This window comes from Ambystoma mexicanum, chromosome 9 (genome assembly GCF_040938575.1).
Source record: "Ambystoma mexicanum isolate Mex_15411 chromosome 9, UKY_AmexF1_1, whole genome shotgun sequence".
Classification (NCBI taxonomy): domain Eukaryota; kingdom Metazoa; phylum Chordata; class Amphibia; order Caudata; family Ambystomatidae; genus Ambystoma; species Ambystoma mexicanum.
Genome location: NC_090931.1, coordinates 744,003,759 through 744,022,485, shown reverse-complemented (window position 1 = coordinate 744,022,485; position 18,727 = coordinate 744,003,759). Strand labels below are relative to the sequence as shown.

The window sequence follows — 18,727 nt, the reverse complement described above, 5'->3', positions numbered from 1 at the left end:
GGTGAGGAGCTAGGGGAGGGAGGAGATTCGAGTCCACTTTGTCCGACGAGGATATCACTGATTCAGGTGACAGCCACACAGAACAAGTTTTAAACTATTTTCTTTATTTTCATGTCCCTCTATTTGACACCCCAACACTTTTTAGTTGGGTATGGCGCATCCCTGGGAAGGTTAACTCTTATTGTCTGGTTTAAGTATTCTAGTGGCTGCTTTGGGACATGGACTAAAGGCATTCGCTCAGCATCAAAGGTCTAGCATGCACACCAGAAGGCAACTCATTGTCACTAGGCATCTCGATTAGGAAAGCAGGGTTCATTGTGTATCACTATGCAGACAGTAGTCTGTAGCAAATCAATTCAGTGATATGTGTGCAGCGATGATTTGTGCGCTGCACAAGTCACCACCCTGTTGGTTAATGGCGTCTATGTGGTGCTCCTTTATGCAACCACAGATATACCTTGTTTTTGTCTGATGTGCCCAATGTCACACTTGAATGTTTTGTGTATGTGACTCTGACGAGCATGCCATACTGTGACCACACTTAAACACATAAAGCAATCAAAGAAGTTGCCTCAAATTGTAAATCCACTATGCCACACGACTCTTGTACACTGTCACACCATGATATTCACTGGCTGCAGGCAAGCACTAAGAGATGCTAATGCCAGCTCTGTTAGATAAAGCATGGGCCTCCTCTTTTTTGCCGAAATAACCCCTGACGCCTGCGTAATAGTGAAGGAGGTAGTGGCTGAGAAACTGTGGACCCTTTACCATGCATTAGAAGCTGGTTTTGTTTAAAACGTTTCATCAGCTTATTACTAGTCAGCCTAAAGTTTGAAAGGGGTACAATCATTTTTGTGTAGCCTTTCTGTGCTTTGTTTATTGGGTCCCTCTTGTGCAGTATCCTGCCCTGTCTGTATATCTAATTTCCTAAATATGTTTCTGTATTGGGGTTGGGCATGCCCACACTGCGATCCAGCCCTTCCTCCTCTAAAATTCTTCAGAAACAAGAATCAAAAGAGCCCTTGTACCCCATTTGAGTAGCTGATGTTGCAGCCATTTTATACTCTCATCCAAAAACGTAAGCTGTCCAAATGAGCATGTATGGTTTATGGTTACTAACTTAATGTGAGGGTGAGTATTGTGAACCATGATGTGAGCACCAATCCAAGCATCAGTTATGCATTTAGAGATTCACACATAGAATCCTTTTATCACAGACTTGTTTATCAAATGTAGAGATCTCTGATCACTGTTATAGTCTTAGAATGCTTTGTGATTTAATGCAAAGCATACATGAATCATCACTGGTGCTATGTGTCCCCTTTCCCACTCTCAGAGAGGTATTTTAAAAGGGTACAATAAGAGTGTACCAGACTGTCCATCTTGGAATGATAACCTTATATCAGAAAATAATTCATATAGTTAGTCTAGTATTGCCCCTTGCGAAATACATGTGAGGTGGTACGAACAGAACACCTGCAACACAGGGCCAGGTCAGTGGGCCCTCGGACCCCGGTAGGCTGTTCACACTGCTGTATGCCAGTACGGACAGTTTGAAACTGCATTCAGGCAAGGCCTTCCCTAAGAGCAGGTGACAGAAAAACCATGTGCTTGTTTTCGCATTAGAATTCTTCTGTAAAGTATTTGAATTATAATGTAATGAAACCAGCTTCATTTATATAGCAATTATCTATTCATATTGAGGAGGGGTTTTGTTGCACGAGAGAGGTGTAGTTTGGGATTGATGTGTGCCAGTCGGTTGGGGGCGCATTCTGATGTTTGCCCTGGGCACCAAGTTGGCTAGAAACTGCCCTGTCTGAGGGTGTCTGAATAGAGAAGGCGATTGTCTTTAAGCTCTCACGAACAGCCAGCTAGAGAATAGATGTACACAATGGATGGTCCTGTCCTCTGGAGTTTTGGGGTACTGCACGTGGTTTAAGGTAGTAAATTCTTTTACCTTCCTGGGTTACCCCTGTGTGGCTAAATTAATCCCTAACACGAGGGGAGAAAACAACCGTAAACATTTAGTAGGTTTTTTGTGGTAGCCTTTTTATTTCTTAAGTGGCTTTTTTTCTTATTAAAGATTCTTTAAGAACAGATCAAACATTCAATTCAAAAAGTGAACAAGCATGTGAAAACATGTATAGTGAAGTGCCAGGATTTGACATTTACATAATATGTCTAAAGGCTGGTCTAGAACTGTGATTTTAGGAACAAAAGAGGAGGTATACAATTTCCAATTTCAATCTTACATAGATCGGTATACACAGTGTGTCCCAACTTCTTGTATTTTTAGAAAAAGTCGGTAGGAGATGTGTACATTATTATTTCGTAGCAAAACAAAACATAACCTCCTAGTAGCATTGTTGTGGAGTATTATATTAGAATACAATTTCTTAGCATACAATACTTTTTTTAAAAAAAGAATGACATTTTCTGTGTTGAGGAAGTACAGAAATAGTACTGGTGGCCAGCTAAGGCTGGTCCAAGACCGAGAGAGACTGGTCCGACGTCTGTTAGTAAAATAAAGAGAGTTCAGTGTGTTTCTGTGTTGTGGTTTTACACCAAATTGCCACTAGAAACACTGACGTTTTGATTGATAGAAAGTTTCAATCTTCATCTGGGGCCTTTGTATGTTCAGGTCTCCCTAGGGAAAAGAGAGGAAATAGAGACCACTTAGAGTGGGATACCTGAGTGTTTCTAAGAAAGTCATATAGTGTAAAAGGAAAGTATAGTTAAAAAGGCACTAACTTAGTGCTGTTAAAAACACTCTCAGTGAAGGGCTGAAGGCCCTGGCAGTCTAGCAACTGACCTGTCCCCTGGAGCAGAGTGGAACCTCCTGTGGCTCCAGAGGTGGGTGGGGGTGCAGTATTCAATAAAGGAATGCTGAGGAAGTCCAGTGTAGATGCTTGTTTAAATAGGCAGCCTTGTATGGATCCGGGTGCCTGGTGGATAACCCTGCAGGAGAGGGGTAAGACAAAATAAAATGGAGGCCACCTGTTAGGGTGCTGTGGTGGCTGAAGGCTGCAGGGGCAGGGAACTAATAATAATAATAACGCCTGCAAATATAGTGACTGGCTGATCTGGGTGTGGAGGGCCCTGATCAGATAAGGGGGGGCCTGTGGGATCTCACCTGTGTAATTTGGGGCTAGAGTACAGCTCGGGCGCCGTCCCCGAAGTCGTGGTATAGTGGCTGGAGTCCACAATACAATGGGGAGAAGCTGTATCAGGAAGATATAGCTACGCATGTGCACGCGGGAAGCGTTATTGTCTCCGCGCATGCGTGGAGACTCGCGGCTCGGTGTTGCCGCTACGCGCATGCGCACAGACATGGTGACCAAGGAATAGCGTCCCTGGCAACCTATGGCGATGCAGCGCTCGTAATGAGCGGCGCGCGGTCCCCGGCCTGGGTAAGGTTACAGGGGGGGGCTGAGAAACAGTGCATGTGGGGGAGGGGAAGGCACACTGCATCAATTTTGGAGCCCATCTGTCAATTCATAGACCACTTTCTTAAACCACTCTGCCAACAAACTACATCCTACCTGAAAGACACCATGACAACTATCACTGTCTTTGAAAACCAACCCTTCGATGACAACAGGAACCAACTAGTCACGATGGACATCAAAAGTCTCTATACTAGCATCCCGCAAAACCAAGCAATTGAATGTATCAGACGACACCTGACTCTACACATGACACAAAGAAGGGTACCCATACATTTCATCGTGGAACTTCTAGAGCTAGCACTCACCAACAACTTCTTCAGCTTCAATGAAATATTCTATCTTCAAATTTGTGGTACTGCCATGGGCGCGGCATTTGCCCCCAGCATGGCTATCATATATATGGCTGAGTATGAACAAAGTTTCATCTTCAACACCACAACCCATTCAAGGACAGCATCTATTTATGGGGTAGATATATAGATGATATTATCTTTATTTGGGAAGGAGAGAACAGCAAACTACTTACATTTTTTACATGGATCAATAACCGTTCTGAGGACATACAATTCACCATGGTACACAATCATATGAGTATCCACTTTCTGGACCTCAAAATCAGTTCTGACAACAACCAGTTGAAGTGTTCAATTTTTAAAAAAGAAACAGACAGGAACACCATCCTCCATTATAATAGTCACCACCCTAAAAACATACGTCAAAACTTACCTTACGGACAATTCCTTAGAATCCGGAGGAATTGTACTAACACAGAAGAATTCAAGTTCCATGCCAATCTTCTCATACAGAAACTGGAGATGAGGGGATATCCCAAAAAACTGCTCAAAAACACTATGAAGAGGGCCCTCTACACGCCCAGGGAAACACTGCTTACCCCAAAACAACATGACCCAGGGGCAGAGAAAACATTGGCCTGCATCTCGACTTTTGGAGCAAATACCTCACAATTCAGACACATGATTAAGAAATACTGGCCCATTGTTCAACTCAGCCTACCCGACGAACCACTACCCAGGATGGCCCTGAAAAGGAACAAAAACCTCAAAGATCTATTAACGCATGCAACAACCCAACGAAAACCCACAAGATCCACCCTATGGAATATGAGGGAGATCAGAGGCCACCATGCATGCGGCACATGTCAGGCTTGCAAGCAGACGAAAAAAATGAAATCTTTTCAAATAGGAGACAAGGAATGGGAGCTCTGCCAATTCACCAACTGCAAGACTACCAACGTGATCTATCTGATAGAATGCACCTGCAAACTCAGATATGTAGGCCAAACATCTAGACCAGTCCACAAAAGAATTAGTGAACATAAATCAAGGATTAGGTGTAAAGTACATTCAGCACCGTTAGTGTGCCATTTCATGGAATTACAACATCCACATGATTCTTTTAAATGGTGGGTGATCGACCGGGTCACAGGCACTACCAACATTGCCAACTCACTTAACTACAAAGAATCATGGTGGATATTCAAACTAAAAACCCTGACCACTGGTCTCAACGAGGCTGCCCCCATGGACTACCAAAACACTACCCGAGCCCCCCTTTGGGCTTGCGCTCTATAGTCTAGGCCAGAACTTAGGGAGGCAGGGTCTCATTACCAGCCCCTACGCCATCCCACCCACACCTCTATGGTATCTCGAGGTGCCCTCTCAGAATGGCCCCCTCAGATCCAGGTACATAAACACCTTTCCCCATGTGGGGGTGTCCCACTGCCCCCCTGGTTCTTTTCAACTTTATTCTGACCAGGCCAGTCACACCCCTATTTACAGCATAGAAGGCCACCCTATATTATGTTGCAGTGTGCCTTCCCCTCCCCCGCATGCACTGTTTCTCAGCCCCCCCCTGTAACCTTACCCAGGCCGGGGACCGCGCGCCACTCATTACGAGCGCTGCATCGCCATCGGTTGCCAGGGACGCTATTCCTTGGTCACCATGTCTGTGCGCATGCACGTAGCGGTAAACACCGAGCCCCGAGTCTCCACGCATGCGCGGAGACAATAACGCTTCCCGCGTGCACATGCGTAGCTATATCTTCCTGATACAGCTTCTCCCCATTGTATCGTGGACTCCAGCCACTATACCACGACTTCGGCGACGGCGCCCGAGCTGTACTCTAGCCCCAAATTACACAGGTGAGATCCCACAGGCCCCCCCTTATCTGATCAGGGCCCTCCACACCCAGATCAGCCAGTCACTATATTTGCAGGCGTTATTATTATTATTAGTTCCCTGCCCCTGCAGCCTTCAGCAACCACAGCACCCTAACAGGTGGCCTACATTTTGTTTTGTCTTACCCCTCTCCTGCAGGGTTATCCACCAGGCACCCGGATCCATACAAGGCTGCCTATTTAAACCAGCATCTACACTGGACTTCCTCAGCATTCCTTTATTGAATACTGCACCCCCACCCACCTCTGGAGCCACAGGAGGTTCCACTCTGCTCCAGGGGACAGGTCAGTTGCTAGACTGCCAGGGCCTTCAGCCCTTCACTGAGAGTGTTTTTAACAGCACTAAGTTAGTGCCTTTTTAACTATACTTTCCTTTTACACTATGACTTTCTTAGAAACACTCAGGTATCCCACTCTAAGTGGTCTCTATTTCCTCTCTTTTCCCTAGGGAGACCTGAACATACAAAGGCCTCAGATGAAGATTGAAACTTTCTATCAATCTAAACGTCAGTGTTTCTAGTGGCAATTTGGTGTAAATCCACAACATAGAAACACACTGAACTCTCTTTATTTTACTAACAGACGTCGGACCAGTCTCTCTCGGTCTTGGACCAGCCTTAGCTGGCCACCAGTACTATTTCTGTACTTCCTCAACACAGAAAATGTCATTCTTTTTAAAAAAAAGTATTGTATGCTAAGAAATTGTATTCTAATATAATACTCCACAACAATGCTACTAGGAGGTTATGTTTTGTTTTGCTACGAAATAATAATGTACACATCTCCTACCGACTTTTTCTAAAAATACAAGAAGTTGGGACACACTGTGTATACCGATCTATGTAAGATTGAAATTGGAAATTGTATACCTCCTCTTTTGTTCCTAAAATCACAGTTCTAGACCAGCCTTTAGACATATTATGTAAATGTCAAATCCTGGCACTTCACTATACATGTTTTCACATGCTTGTTCACTTTTTGAATTGAATGTTTGATCTGTTCTTAAAAAATCTTTAATAAGAAAAAAAGCCACTTAAGAAATAAAAAGGCTACCACAAAAAACCTACTAAATGTTTACGGTTGTTTTCTCCCCTCGTGTTAGGGATTAATTTAGCCACACAGGGGTAACCCAGGAAGGTAAAAGAATTTACTGCCTTAAACCACGTGCAGTACCCCAAAACTCCAGAGGACAGGACCACCCATTGTGTACATACATTTTGAACTTCAGCCCACTATATCCTGTCCGGTACCAGGGCTGTCCCTCCAGTTACAAAAAAAGCTAGAGAATAGATAGCAGGGTTCAACATTTTCTATAGCGCCTTGCTGAAGCAAGTAATGTAAACCCTAGAACCATCTCTGTGAGTTGGGAGTATTCTTTGCACAATCTGTGACAATGTGCAATGAGAAGTGTAAATTAATATTAATGAGAACATATCACTGCAAGGCAGCTGGGAAAAGTATAACACAGAAGCCTATGTCTTTATATTTGCACTTATAAAAGAATATATGTGGCATGGTGTTATTTGTTAGAAGGGCCCATTGAGTGCTTTTCCAATGAGAAGGTGGTTCTGATCCCAGAATGGCAGCCTGTACTGCTTGTGTATATATATAAAGCAAACCTGTTTACTTTACCTAGAACAGTAACGCATATTTGTACTTTTCCATAGGGGATGTCTATGAACACTGGATCAGAGGCAGATGTTCTACTGGAGAAAAAGGGCTGCGCTGGAGTAATAACATTGAACAGACCTAAGGCGTTGAATGCATTGGACCTCTCCATGATTAAACAAATCTCCCCACAGTTAAAGGTTTGCCATTCACTTCCAACTGTTCATGCAACTTGACGATATCCATCTGTTTAAACTGTAAATCTGTGTGCTTTCTTGTGATGAGTTCCAACAGCTTGAAACACCCCCTATTAACAGTGTTAGACATATGACATATTTACAGTTGCATCAAATTACACCTCTATTCTCTGTTCAAATTGAATAGCAGTGCCATACTTTAAAGACACTGTGCCAAATGGCATCTATTACCAATTTCTTCATCTCTGTCATCCTAGCCAGTTCTAACCTATGAGGGTTTTAATATGGGTCTAGATAGATTTCCATGCAGCATCCTTTCAACCCCATCCAAAGAGGCTTTTGGCAAAGAATGCAATTTGCCTTCAAGTACAGGGCTTTATGGCAGCATGACCGTGTGGTTCCCTTGGCCAGATTTCACATGAACGCTTTGGATCATCCATCTATTGAAACACTGGAATCGACCTCCCTGGATTACTCGTGTCTTTTTTTTTTCTCCAGTCAGCTCTCCCTCGCCTCCCTTCACATTCATCTGAAGATGCATTGGTTGCTTTTTTTTCTAGATCATCTTCTGAAGGATTTCCCAGTGGATTCTCCAGCTTAATGGTAGGTGCGACCAATGCCAGCATGGGGGTGTTGGGGGTGTTTTTGGTTACCAAGGCTGCCCAGGGCAAGTAGGTTCTGATGGACCAGGAAAATCCTCCAACTGAAGGGGGCAGTATGCTATCCTATTGCTGCTGGGCAGGCTCAGCACACTAGAAGGGGAGTGCTCTTCGATGTTCCCAGACCCTCTTGCCATCTAGACATATATTAACTGACACAAAGGTACAAGATCCCATTCACTGAATGGAGTGAATTACGAGGTGCTGAAATGATCAGAACAGAACGTCCTATTCTAACATGCGTTGTGTCCAAGGGGTACAAGATTTCAGGGTACACAGGCTTTGCAGGGGTTTCCCTTAATCATCCATTTCCCCCTGAAATCATCAGTGTTTGCAACGCTCTGTATGAGGCACAGACATTCAGGCCTGTATCGGTTTACTTCAAGAGATAATGCACTTTGAACGTATTCCACATCTTTGACATGTAATGTCCACAGCTGTGTTACTTTGGACATTTTTGAGCAGAGTGTGTCCTGCGTCAATGGCGTTGGGTTGATGTCCCTCGAAGGCCTCCGTCGAGGGCGACGTCACCGGATGTTATAAAAAGGACGCACAGCGCCCGTAGCCTCAGTTCCGTTTTTTCCGCAAAAAATGTGTTTGCTTCAGAGACTCAGCACGCCTCGTGTATTCCTCGTGAATATGTCTTCTTCTTTGACCCCTCCGACACCGCGGTCCGGCTTTAAGACTTCCCGGGACTGCAAGTTTAAGATGTCGATTACGGACCTGCATCACATGTGTTTGTGGTGTCTGGGTGAGAGTCATGACACTGACAACTGTTCCAAATGCCAGTCGCTGACTGCTAAAGCCTTGCGGGAGCATAAGGGGAAGTTGCAGGTAGGTAGGGGTTCTAAACCCAGTAAGTCCCGTAAAGCTGCTGAGGGGATGTCCACCGACGATTTGAGGGGCGACTCTCCTCATTGGAAGGAGTCCCGGGGTGGTTCCTGCCATTATCCTCCTCCGTCCTCCTCGTCTCGGCATTCTCGGAGGTGCCGTAACCGGTCGCCTTCCCCGTCCTCCTCGGGGGATGGTACAGCGAGGAAAGTGGCTTGTCCCACTAAGTCCTCGACTCCAGAGGAATGGGCAGCCTTCAGGGAACAGATGCTGGCGATTTTCCAATCCCCGGGCACAGTTCCGTCCACGCCTTCGGAAGAAGCTGGCAGGGAACGGTCTCAGTCTGTGGCTCGTGCACCTTCGGGCTCGGGTCCTCAGCACAATTCTCATCAGGAACCTTCGAGGTCCCATTCAGACAAGGTTCAGGTTGATCGCCAGAGACGTGCTGCTTCCAGATCTCTGTCTCTGTCTTCTTCCCTGGCGAAACTGCAGAAATCTGGCAAGAGCTCGAGGTCGGCGTCGACTCCGTCGGCGACGTGTCCTTCGGATACTGATGTCGAAGCTTTGCCTTCACACCAGCCGTCGGCGCCTTTGTCTATACTGAAGCTGTCAATGCCCTTGATGCCAAAGTCGTCGGCGCTCTCAACACCTTCGGGCCTTTTGGCCGGAATTCGCTGATTGAGGTCCCTGGTATTGTGGATCCTCCAAGGAAGGCTACTTCCAAGTCTGTGAGGCCTGTTAAGGATTCCAGACCTTCTTCTGTCCCGAGGCAGGAGTTTTTCTCCCACTGGATGATATGTATGAGGACGAGGAGAGGTCAGATTTGGAATTTGACCCTGTTGTGCCTTATGTGGCTCCTGTCTGGTCCGGGGACAGTCAGTTGGAAGAGTTACGTCAATCTCTTCCTGATGCCAGTGGCTTGGACACTTCTCCGGAAGTGGAGTTTGGCAGACCTGAGCCTGGAGCTCATACCGAGTCATCCTATAGGAGACTTATGGCTAGGGTCACTGAGTATCTTGGTTGGTCTAGTCCTCCGGAAGCTTTTGTTCAGGATAATTTAACTGATATTTTGGTTCAAGGTCCCTCCTCTTACCCAGTGTTACCTTTTAATTTGACGTTGCAGAAAACGGTGGCGGCTGCCTGGCAGTCACCGGAATCTCTTCCGACGGTTAACAAACTAAAAAGCACTGGCCTTCCTGTAGCGACCCCAGCTACCTTTCCTCTCACCCCACTCCCGAGAGTTTGGTGGTTCAGACGGCTATGGCCGCCTCAAGGCAGGCGGTGTACCCTACCATCACTCATGATAGGGATGAAAAACGCTTCGATGGTTGGGCACGCAAGGTGTTTACTGTAGGGAGTATGGCGCTGAAGTCGGCCAACTCCACTTGTGCCTTAGCAAGATTTTCACACACTCTGTGGAATTGTGTTTCTCTAGCGGCTGAGCATATTCCCGAGGGGGAAGAAAGGGATGGGTTCCTTGCTCTCGTACAAGATGGCAAGGATGCCATGTATGAATCCCTTTAGTAGTGATTGGACACGGCATCAGTGTTAGCCGGTCCATGGCTGCAAGCACCGTTATACACAGATTTGCGTGGTTGAAGAAGTCGGGTTTTGCTCCGGATGTGCAAGCCCGTCTTTTGAACATACCCTTTTATGGCACGCATTTGTTTGGCAGCAAGGCTGACGAGAATCTTGTGAGGTTGCAGGCCTCAAAAGCTGCTGCTAAATCTTTGAGCGCAGCTGTGCGTCAACCTCTGCCTTTTCGTCCTAGGGGACAGCACTGGAGGGGAGGTTCCTTTAGTTTCCACTCCTCTTTTGGTAGGACGAGAGGAGCCGCCAGTCAAAGGGTCAGCGTAAATGTACCAGTGGTGGTCGGGGAAATAGGGGTGCCATAGCCGCTCAGCCAGCTGCCTCTTTGCCTTCAGGTGCTGCCGCAGACTCCAAAAAAACTATGAGGCCATGTTCCATTTTTCGCCAGTTGGGGGCAGACTGTCTCAGCATCTCGAAGAATGGCGAGCTATTACTTCGGATGCGTGGGTTCTGGATACAATAGCCCACGGATACTGTCTTCCTTCCTCAAGCATCCTCACGACAATCCACCTGGGAATGTCTCTTTGAAGCTTCCGGATCCGCTCCTTGTGCAGGAGATCTTCACCCTGCTGGAGAAAGGTGCTATAGAACTGGTGCGTGTAGCGGGAAGGAACAAGTGATGGTATTCCCCATATTTTTTGATTCCAAAGAAAGATGGGGGTTTTAATCCCATCTGGGACTTGCATTGGTTGAACAAACTTCTCAGAAAGGACAAGTTCAAGATGGTCACTCTTTCTCAAGTCCTCCAGGCCCTTTGACTTCAGGATTGGTTAGTGTCTCTGGACCTACAGAATGCTTACTTTAATGTGCCGATTCATCCCAAGCACAGAACGTACCTGAGGTTTGCGGCTAGCAGCTCATACTTTCAGTTTCGTGTCCTGCCATTCGAATTGACCTCCGCCCGAGGGTCTTCACCAAGCTAATGGTGGTGGTGGCTATGCATCTCAGGCAAGGGGGGATTCACGTCATCCCTACGTGGACGATTGGTTGATCAGGGGGAGCTCTCCCGAGCAAGTCCTGGATCATCTGTCCGTCACCTGCCACTCCCTTCACAGGCTGGGCTTCTCCCTCAATTTAAAGAAGTCCCATTTGACGCCAACACAGCGGCTCCAGTACATCGGAGCAGTGCTCGACACTTCCCTGGGGCAGTGTTTTCCTCCCCAGGTGAGGGCTCTTCACATTCAGCAGATGGTGCACAAGTTTCAGCATGCCCAGACGCTCCCAGCGTTCGAGTTCTTGAGGTTGCTCGGCCTCATGGCATCCTGCATTCTTCTGGTGCCAGAGGCTCGCCTGCGGATGAGATCTTTGCAGTGGGCACTCAAGACGCAATGGTCGCAGTCCTCCGGCAGGATGTCGGACCCGGTTCAGGTGCCGCCCTCGGTCGCCCAGGACCTTCTGTGGTGGGCCGTCGAAGGCAACTTGATGAAGGGGGCTCCATTTTGGCTTCCCTGGCCGGAGGTGACGATCGTGATGGATGCATCCCTCACGGGATGGGGAGCTCATGCCAACGGGCTGACAGTCAGCGGTCGTTGGTCTCCGTCGGAGTCCAGACTCCATATCAATCTGTTGGAGCTGAGGCCCGTCAGGCTTGCCCTGAAGGCTTTTCTGCCGACTGTGCGAGGAAAGAGTGTCCTGATCCTGACGGACAACACAGTGGCCATGCACTACCTCAACAAAAAGGGGGGGGCAGGGTCACTTCCTCTGTGCAGGGAGGCGATGCAGCTCGAGTTCTGGGCCATCCAGCAGGAAGTTTTGATCTCGGCAGTTCATCTGGCCGGAGACGAAAACGTGACGGCGGACGCTCTGAGCAGGCAGAGCGCAATCTCTCACGAGTGGGAGTTGGCTCAGGAGATTCTCCTGGAGATCTTCGCCCTTTGGGGGACCCCTCAAGTGGATCTCTTCACCTCCAGTGTCAACCGGAAGTGCGAAAGGTTTTGCTCGCGGGAATTTCATCCAAAAGGAGCCTTAGGAGACGCGTTCGTGGTGGAGTGGTCATTCCCGCTGCTGTACGCGTTTCCTCCAGTCCCCGTCATCCCGCAAGTGCTGCGGAGGTTACGGAAGTTCGGTTCCCGGATGATCCTCATTGCCCCGGCGTGGGCTCGGAGGACGTGGTACCCGGACCTTCTCGACTTGTCCATCTGCCTTCCACGTCGTCTTCCCTACCGAGACTATCTGCTCTCACGGGAGGGGGGTCAGGTTCTCCATCCAGAGGTCAGATCCCTCAACCTTCACGCTTGGCTTCTGAAAGGTTGAGGTATAAGGATTGGGACCTCCCTGAAGACGTGATGGAGGTGTTGCTTTCGGCCCGAAGGCCAGCAACAAAGTCTCTGTACCGTTGCCGTTGGCGTAAGTTCTGCGACTGGTGCAGAGTTCAGAATGTGGATGCTTTCGCATGTGACATCCCCATGGTTCTGTCCTTTTTACTTTCTTTGGCCCACAGGGGCTTGCAAGTGGGTACCATTAAAGGTTACCTGGCGGCGCTGTCCATCTTTAAGCGCTCGTCTGAAGAGTGTTCTTACTTTAAAATCCCTTTAATTTCACAGTTTCTGAAAGGGCTCACTAATGTGTTCCCTCCGTCACCTTTCCTGGTGCCCGGTTGGGATTTGAACCTTGTTCTTAAGTTTCTTATGGGTGCTCCGTTTGAGCCTTTGCATTCTTGCCCTTTGAGGCTGTTAACTCTGAAAACTGTGTTTTTAGTTGCGGTCACTTCCGCTCGCAGAGTGAGTGAGTTACAGGCACTTTCAGTTAAGCCACCCTTCACTGTGTTTCACAAGGACAGGGTTGTCCTTGGAGTTCGTCCTTCTTTTCTTCCGAAGGTAGTGACGGAATTTCATTTGGCCCAGAAGGTTGTTCTTCCGGCATTCTATCCTCCTCCGCATCCTGGTAAGGAAGAGGAGAGGCTCCATAGGCTTGATCCTAGGAGAGCTTTAAGCTTTTATGTTTCATGCATGTCCCGGGTCAGAGTGGACGATCAACTCTTTATTGGTTACGCTGGAAAGCGTTTGGGGCAAGCTGTGACGAAACAGACTTTGTCTCGCTGGATTATTTTGGCCATCTCGGAGTGTTACCGCTTGGCGGGTAAGGACCCACCGGCTGGCTTGCGGGCCCATTCTACGAGGGGTATGGCTGCAACTACTGCCCTGCAGAGGGGTGTTCCTATTCGCAACATCTGCGATGCAGCCACCTGGGCTTCAGTACATACATTTGTACGTCACTATTCCCACGATTCCATCCGAGGACAGGATCTGGCCTTTGGCAAGGCGGTCCTTTGCTCTGCTATTTGATTGGCTATTCTAAATTTTGATTCTAAATTCTTTCCCTCCTCCTTGCTCTGGTACTGCTTTGGGAGTCTGTCATAGATATGGAATACGTCGGAGGACCCAATCCCCTCGAAGAACAAGTTACTTTCTTACCTGGTAACGTTCTTTCGATGGGATGGTCCGACGACGTATTCCATATCGCTCCTGCCCTGCCTTCCCCGCTGCAGAATTTCTTTTGCGATTGCATCTTACGTTCCGCAAGGCTTTGTGTCTGACTGGCAGTTGACTAATGTCACACGTTCTGGGGGAAAAAACTACAACTGAGGCTACGGGCGTCGTGCGTCCTACTTATCACATCGGATGACGTCGGACGTCAGAGGAGGTCCTCGACGACGGCGCATCAACGTCATCGACGCAGGACGCAGACGCCGAAAAAAGTTTCCGAAGCAGCACAGCTGTGGTGATTACATGTCATAGATATGGAATACGTCGTCGGACCATCCCATCGAAAGAACGTTACCAGGTAAGAAAGTAACTTGTTCTTTTGAGTAAATGTTGCCACAACTCGCAGGACAACATAATGTGGCTAGTAAGCAGAGGCCCAGGAATTCTGATAATCATATTCTGTGGTGCAGTTATGCTGATGCATTGATCGTCCTTGCACAAAATGAGAGGCATGTTCTCCTGGCCCTTGAATTACTTTATTAAAGTGGCACATGAACTCCTATCGACATGTTTCTGACACATTCCTTTTAGTTGCCATTATTACATTTGCAAAAAATTGTATCGTGCCTGAATTTTTTTGACAGCCACATCAGTGATAAGCGATATTTTGTTTTTTGTAGTAAATGGGGAGTGTTTTTTTTTTTTTTAACTGTCACTAAATACTTTCTGGATTGTCTCTGATCAGTGTCGACAAATAAAGCCACAACTAAACCTATTGTTAATCATGAGCATACAAAGATTTATTTGTGCATACACATTTTTTTACTGCACAGGAGTACTTTTGGTAGGTACTACGGCATATCTTTGTAAAGATAAAATAAAGATTCATAAATTCCCTTCCAAACTCCTCAGAGATGGTATCTGCCAAGTATGCATGCTCGCAAAATGGCTCACCCCGTTATTCAGTTGCGCACATGGAAAATAACGTGGGCACGAAAGCTAAACATTTCTGCACTTAGTGAAAAATAAATAAAGGGCACATTGGTCCCAGATCCTCCTTAGGTTTCCCTCTTTCAGTTCCCAGCTCTTCTCATGGACCCAGTGTCGGGATCCCGTCGATGTTACCTGTTCCATCATTAGTGAAAACGACTAGAAACGGCACAAAGAACAAAACTACATTATATCGGCGTTCACCTGCTGTTTATTTAAGTCCTCGCCATAAGCTTTTCCTTAGGAATAGCGGACATCAGTTGCCGTGGCGACTATGGCGGCTATTACGCTCTCCATACGTAGCGTAATGCTAATGAAGGGATGTGGGTTCCATGGCAACATATTTAAACTTCCGGGTTCTTCGAATCAGCACTTCTGATTTTGAATGAATCACGGCTCCATGTTATTTTGTCCTGCTTTCTTGAAAACCTGTTTCGATCTCGTACCCTTGTCTTGCCCTAACCCGGACTGTCCTCTGTGTATTCTTTGTCTATTGAATTCAAGTCGGACTGCTTACCTGTGCATCGAACCAGCTTGCTCACCGGACTTCTCTTGCCTGTCGATTCCACGCAGACTGCTTACCTGTGTATCACACCAGCTTGCTCCCCCGGACTTCTCTTGCCTGCCGATTCCACGCGGACTGCTTACCTGTGTACCGAACCAGCTTGCTCTCCGGACTTCTCTTGCCTGCCGGTTCCGCATGGACTCCTTACCTGTGTACCGAACAAAGCTTTCTTCTGGGAACATTTTGCCTTCCTGCTTATTCTTCGGAGATTGGATTTTGAAATCCACTGAAATCTTTGTTGGGAAGTTTCTACACCCAGTGTACTATCCAAGAGCCCCGAACTTGAGACTGTCATCAAACAGCTCTGAGGTCGTTAGGCGTCCTCGTGCCGGTGGGATAGTTGTGGACTAGAGACTGCCATCCTCCGTCCAGGCGTCCTTGTGCCGTCGGGTTAGGGTTAGGGTGCACTGGGTGTCTGGTGAGCTAGACATTTCTCCAACCCAAGAATTGGTAAGTATTGGCCACGGTTGTTCCATTCTTTCCTGATTCCTCTTTATTTTTGGCTCATGTGGTTTCTTATGTATTATAGATCACATCTCGGTTCAATCATCAAGCAAAAAAAGATCTATCTGGTATAAGGAAACATTTCCTGGTTAGTGTTACCTTCTTGTTCCACCATTGTTGTCCTGACTTATTGCCTGGTCTTTTCAAGTGATCCTTTCTGTTTTTTCCCCTTCTGCAGTGCCTGGTCTTCGTGCGGTGTTCCCATCTTTTGACTAATTGATCCCTCTGTAATTTACCTTGTGTGTTCAGAGGGTTACATTGGTAAAAATAACTCAACTGCTACACTACGGGTACAAGTTGAGTTCTACCTTGGATTCTGACATAATCGGAAGCCTTTTAAATAGACGCCAACGAGACCTTGGCAGCATTAATGCAGCTTGTGGCAGAGCTGCGTGCTGACATGCAAACAGCTCATGCTACTACGCAGGCTAGGATTGATAAACTACATGCTAGAGTCACCGTGCTTGAGTCTATTTCCAGTCAGGCAGTTGCATCTGGTTCAGGTCAGGCTCCGTCTCCACCGAAGGCCACCGCTCCGGTACTCATGGCAACACCTCCTCCTTTGGCACCCCCTGAACGGTTCCATGGGGATCCTAGAGTATATCGCACCTTCTTGAATCAGTGCCGTCTGCATTTTCTGTGTTGTCCAAAAAGCCTTTCCTGATTCTGCTACCAAAGCTGCTTTTGTTCTTTCCCTCTTGGCAGGTACAGCGGCAGCTTGGGCCAATCCTTTGCTGGAGGCGGGTAGTCCACTTTTGTTTGATTGTGATGCCCTCTTGGAGGCGATGGGTCGAGTATTCGATACTCGATACAAGACTCAGGCCACTGAATTAGAACTCTTGGCTTCGCAACAGGGCGATATCCCTCTTTTGGCCTATGTTGCCAGATTCAACCAGCTTGTCGCCGAAACAGAATGGCCCGAAGATGAAAAAGCCTTGTTGTTCTATAAAGGTCTTTCGGACAGCCTCAAAGACACTCTTGCAATGGTTCCGGTTGTCCCAAAGGCTTTTCATTAACTACTAGATCTTGTCCTACAGATCGATGCTCGAAGAGCAGAGAGAAAGGGAGAAAAAAAGGCCTACACTTCCTGTTCTTGTTACTCCTTCTTCTTCAACTGCTAATCAACCCGAACCGATGCAAATCGGTGCAGGGGTCCTTTGACACCTAGTGAAAGAGAGAGTGGCGACTGGACAATCTTTGTTTCTATTGTGGCTCAGCAGAACATTTTCTCAAGCTTTGCCCCAAGAAGCCCAAGAAGTCGGGAAACGCGATAACTCGGTAGCGGATGGAGTCCACCTACCAAGTTTTTTGCATCCGGACTCCACCATTTCTCCCGTCATGATTCATACTTCCTTTAAGTCTCCAACAAATCCTTTGTGGTACGGGTAACCCGTATTGGATTCAGGGGCTACAGGAAATTACATTGATCTTGCCTTTGCCCAGGAAAATAAAATCTCTCTTATTCCTAAAGAGCGTCCTGAAGTGGTCAATGCTGTTGATGGTAGCACCCTGATTTCAGGGTTGGTTACTAAACAAACAGTACCCTTGATAATGACTTCCGACTCAGGACACAGGGAGACTGTTTGTTTTGACGTAATAACGGCACCTCAATTCAGAATGATACTAGGATTACCCTGGCTAAAAATGCATAATCCTGTCATTGACTGGGTCACTATGGAACTCTATTTCAATTCAACGTATTGTAAGGACAACTGTCTTGCCTCTGCTACTGAGCCTTTGAGTCCCTGTCGATCCGTATTGGGTATAGCTTCTACTGATGGAGCGCTTGCCTCAATATCTTTGCCTCAGGAGTATGCTAAATACAAGGATGTTTTTGATCCAAAGGGGGCTGATGTACTTCCTCTCCATATACCATATGATTGCCCCATCGACATCGTACGTGGGGCAAAAATACCGAATGGCGGGGTCTACTCATTGACGCAGAAGGAGGATGTTATTCTTAAACAGTACATCGAGAAATCCCCAAGTACTGGGTTTATCCGTCCATCACGATCGCCCGCCGCTTCTTCCATGTTTTTTGTCCCCAAGAAAGAGCGGGATTTGCATCCATGTATTGACTATGGTGAATTGAACGCGATCACCATTCGTAATCAATATCCAATTCCTTTGATTTTAGTTCTCCTTGATCAATTGGGTTCCCCTTAAGATCTTTACCAAGTTGGATTTGAGAGGTGCTTACAACCTGGTCCAGATGCGTCTCGGTGATGAATGGAAGATAGCATTCAAGACCAAATATGGTCTTTTTGAATATTGTATTAGGCCCTTTGGGCTATGCAACGCTCCGGCTACTTTTCAACATTTCATAAACGATGTATTCCTGGATATGTTGGATATGGGTAGTGTATCTAGACGATATTCTCATCTATTCGCCAACCTATGAGTCCCATGTTCTGCATGTCTCTTCTGTTTTGCAACGTCTTCGAGACAACCACCTCTATGCCAAGTTAGACAAATGCATATTCCATGCCACTGCAGTAGAGTTCTTCGGTTATGACATCACTGATCGTGGTATACAAATGAGCAATGTTAAAGTTCAGGCGATCCTAGATTGGCTGGTACCGTCTAATTTAAAGCAGCTTCAGTCTTTTCTTGGATTTTCAAATTTCTATAGGCGCATTATCAAGTCTTTCTCCTCCATGTCAGCTTCATTGACAGCCCTCACAAGCTCCAAGACCGTTTTTCCCTGG

At 47.0% G+C, this 18,727-nt stretch overlaps 1 protein-coding gene across 3 annotated transcripts in view; it reads left to right on the top strand.

Moving 5' to 3' along the window:
- Nucleotides 1-18,727, top strand: part of HIBCH (3-hydroxyisobutyryl-CoA hydrolase) — a 1,493,921-nt gene that overhangs the window by 208,889 nt on the left and 1,266,305 nt on the right. For all 3 annotated transcript variants that reach the window (XM_069615663.1, XM_069615664.1, XM_069615665.1), the window contains one exon: nucleotides 7,318-7,458. In XM_069615663.1, the coding sequence (XP_069471764.1) occupies nucleotides 7,318-7,458 (141 nt within the window). The remainder of the gene's footprint in view (nucleotides 1-7,317; nucleotides 7,459-18,727) is intronic.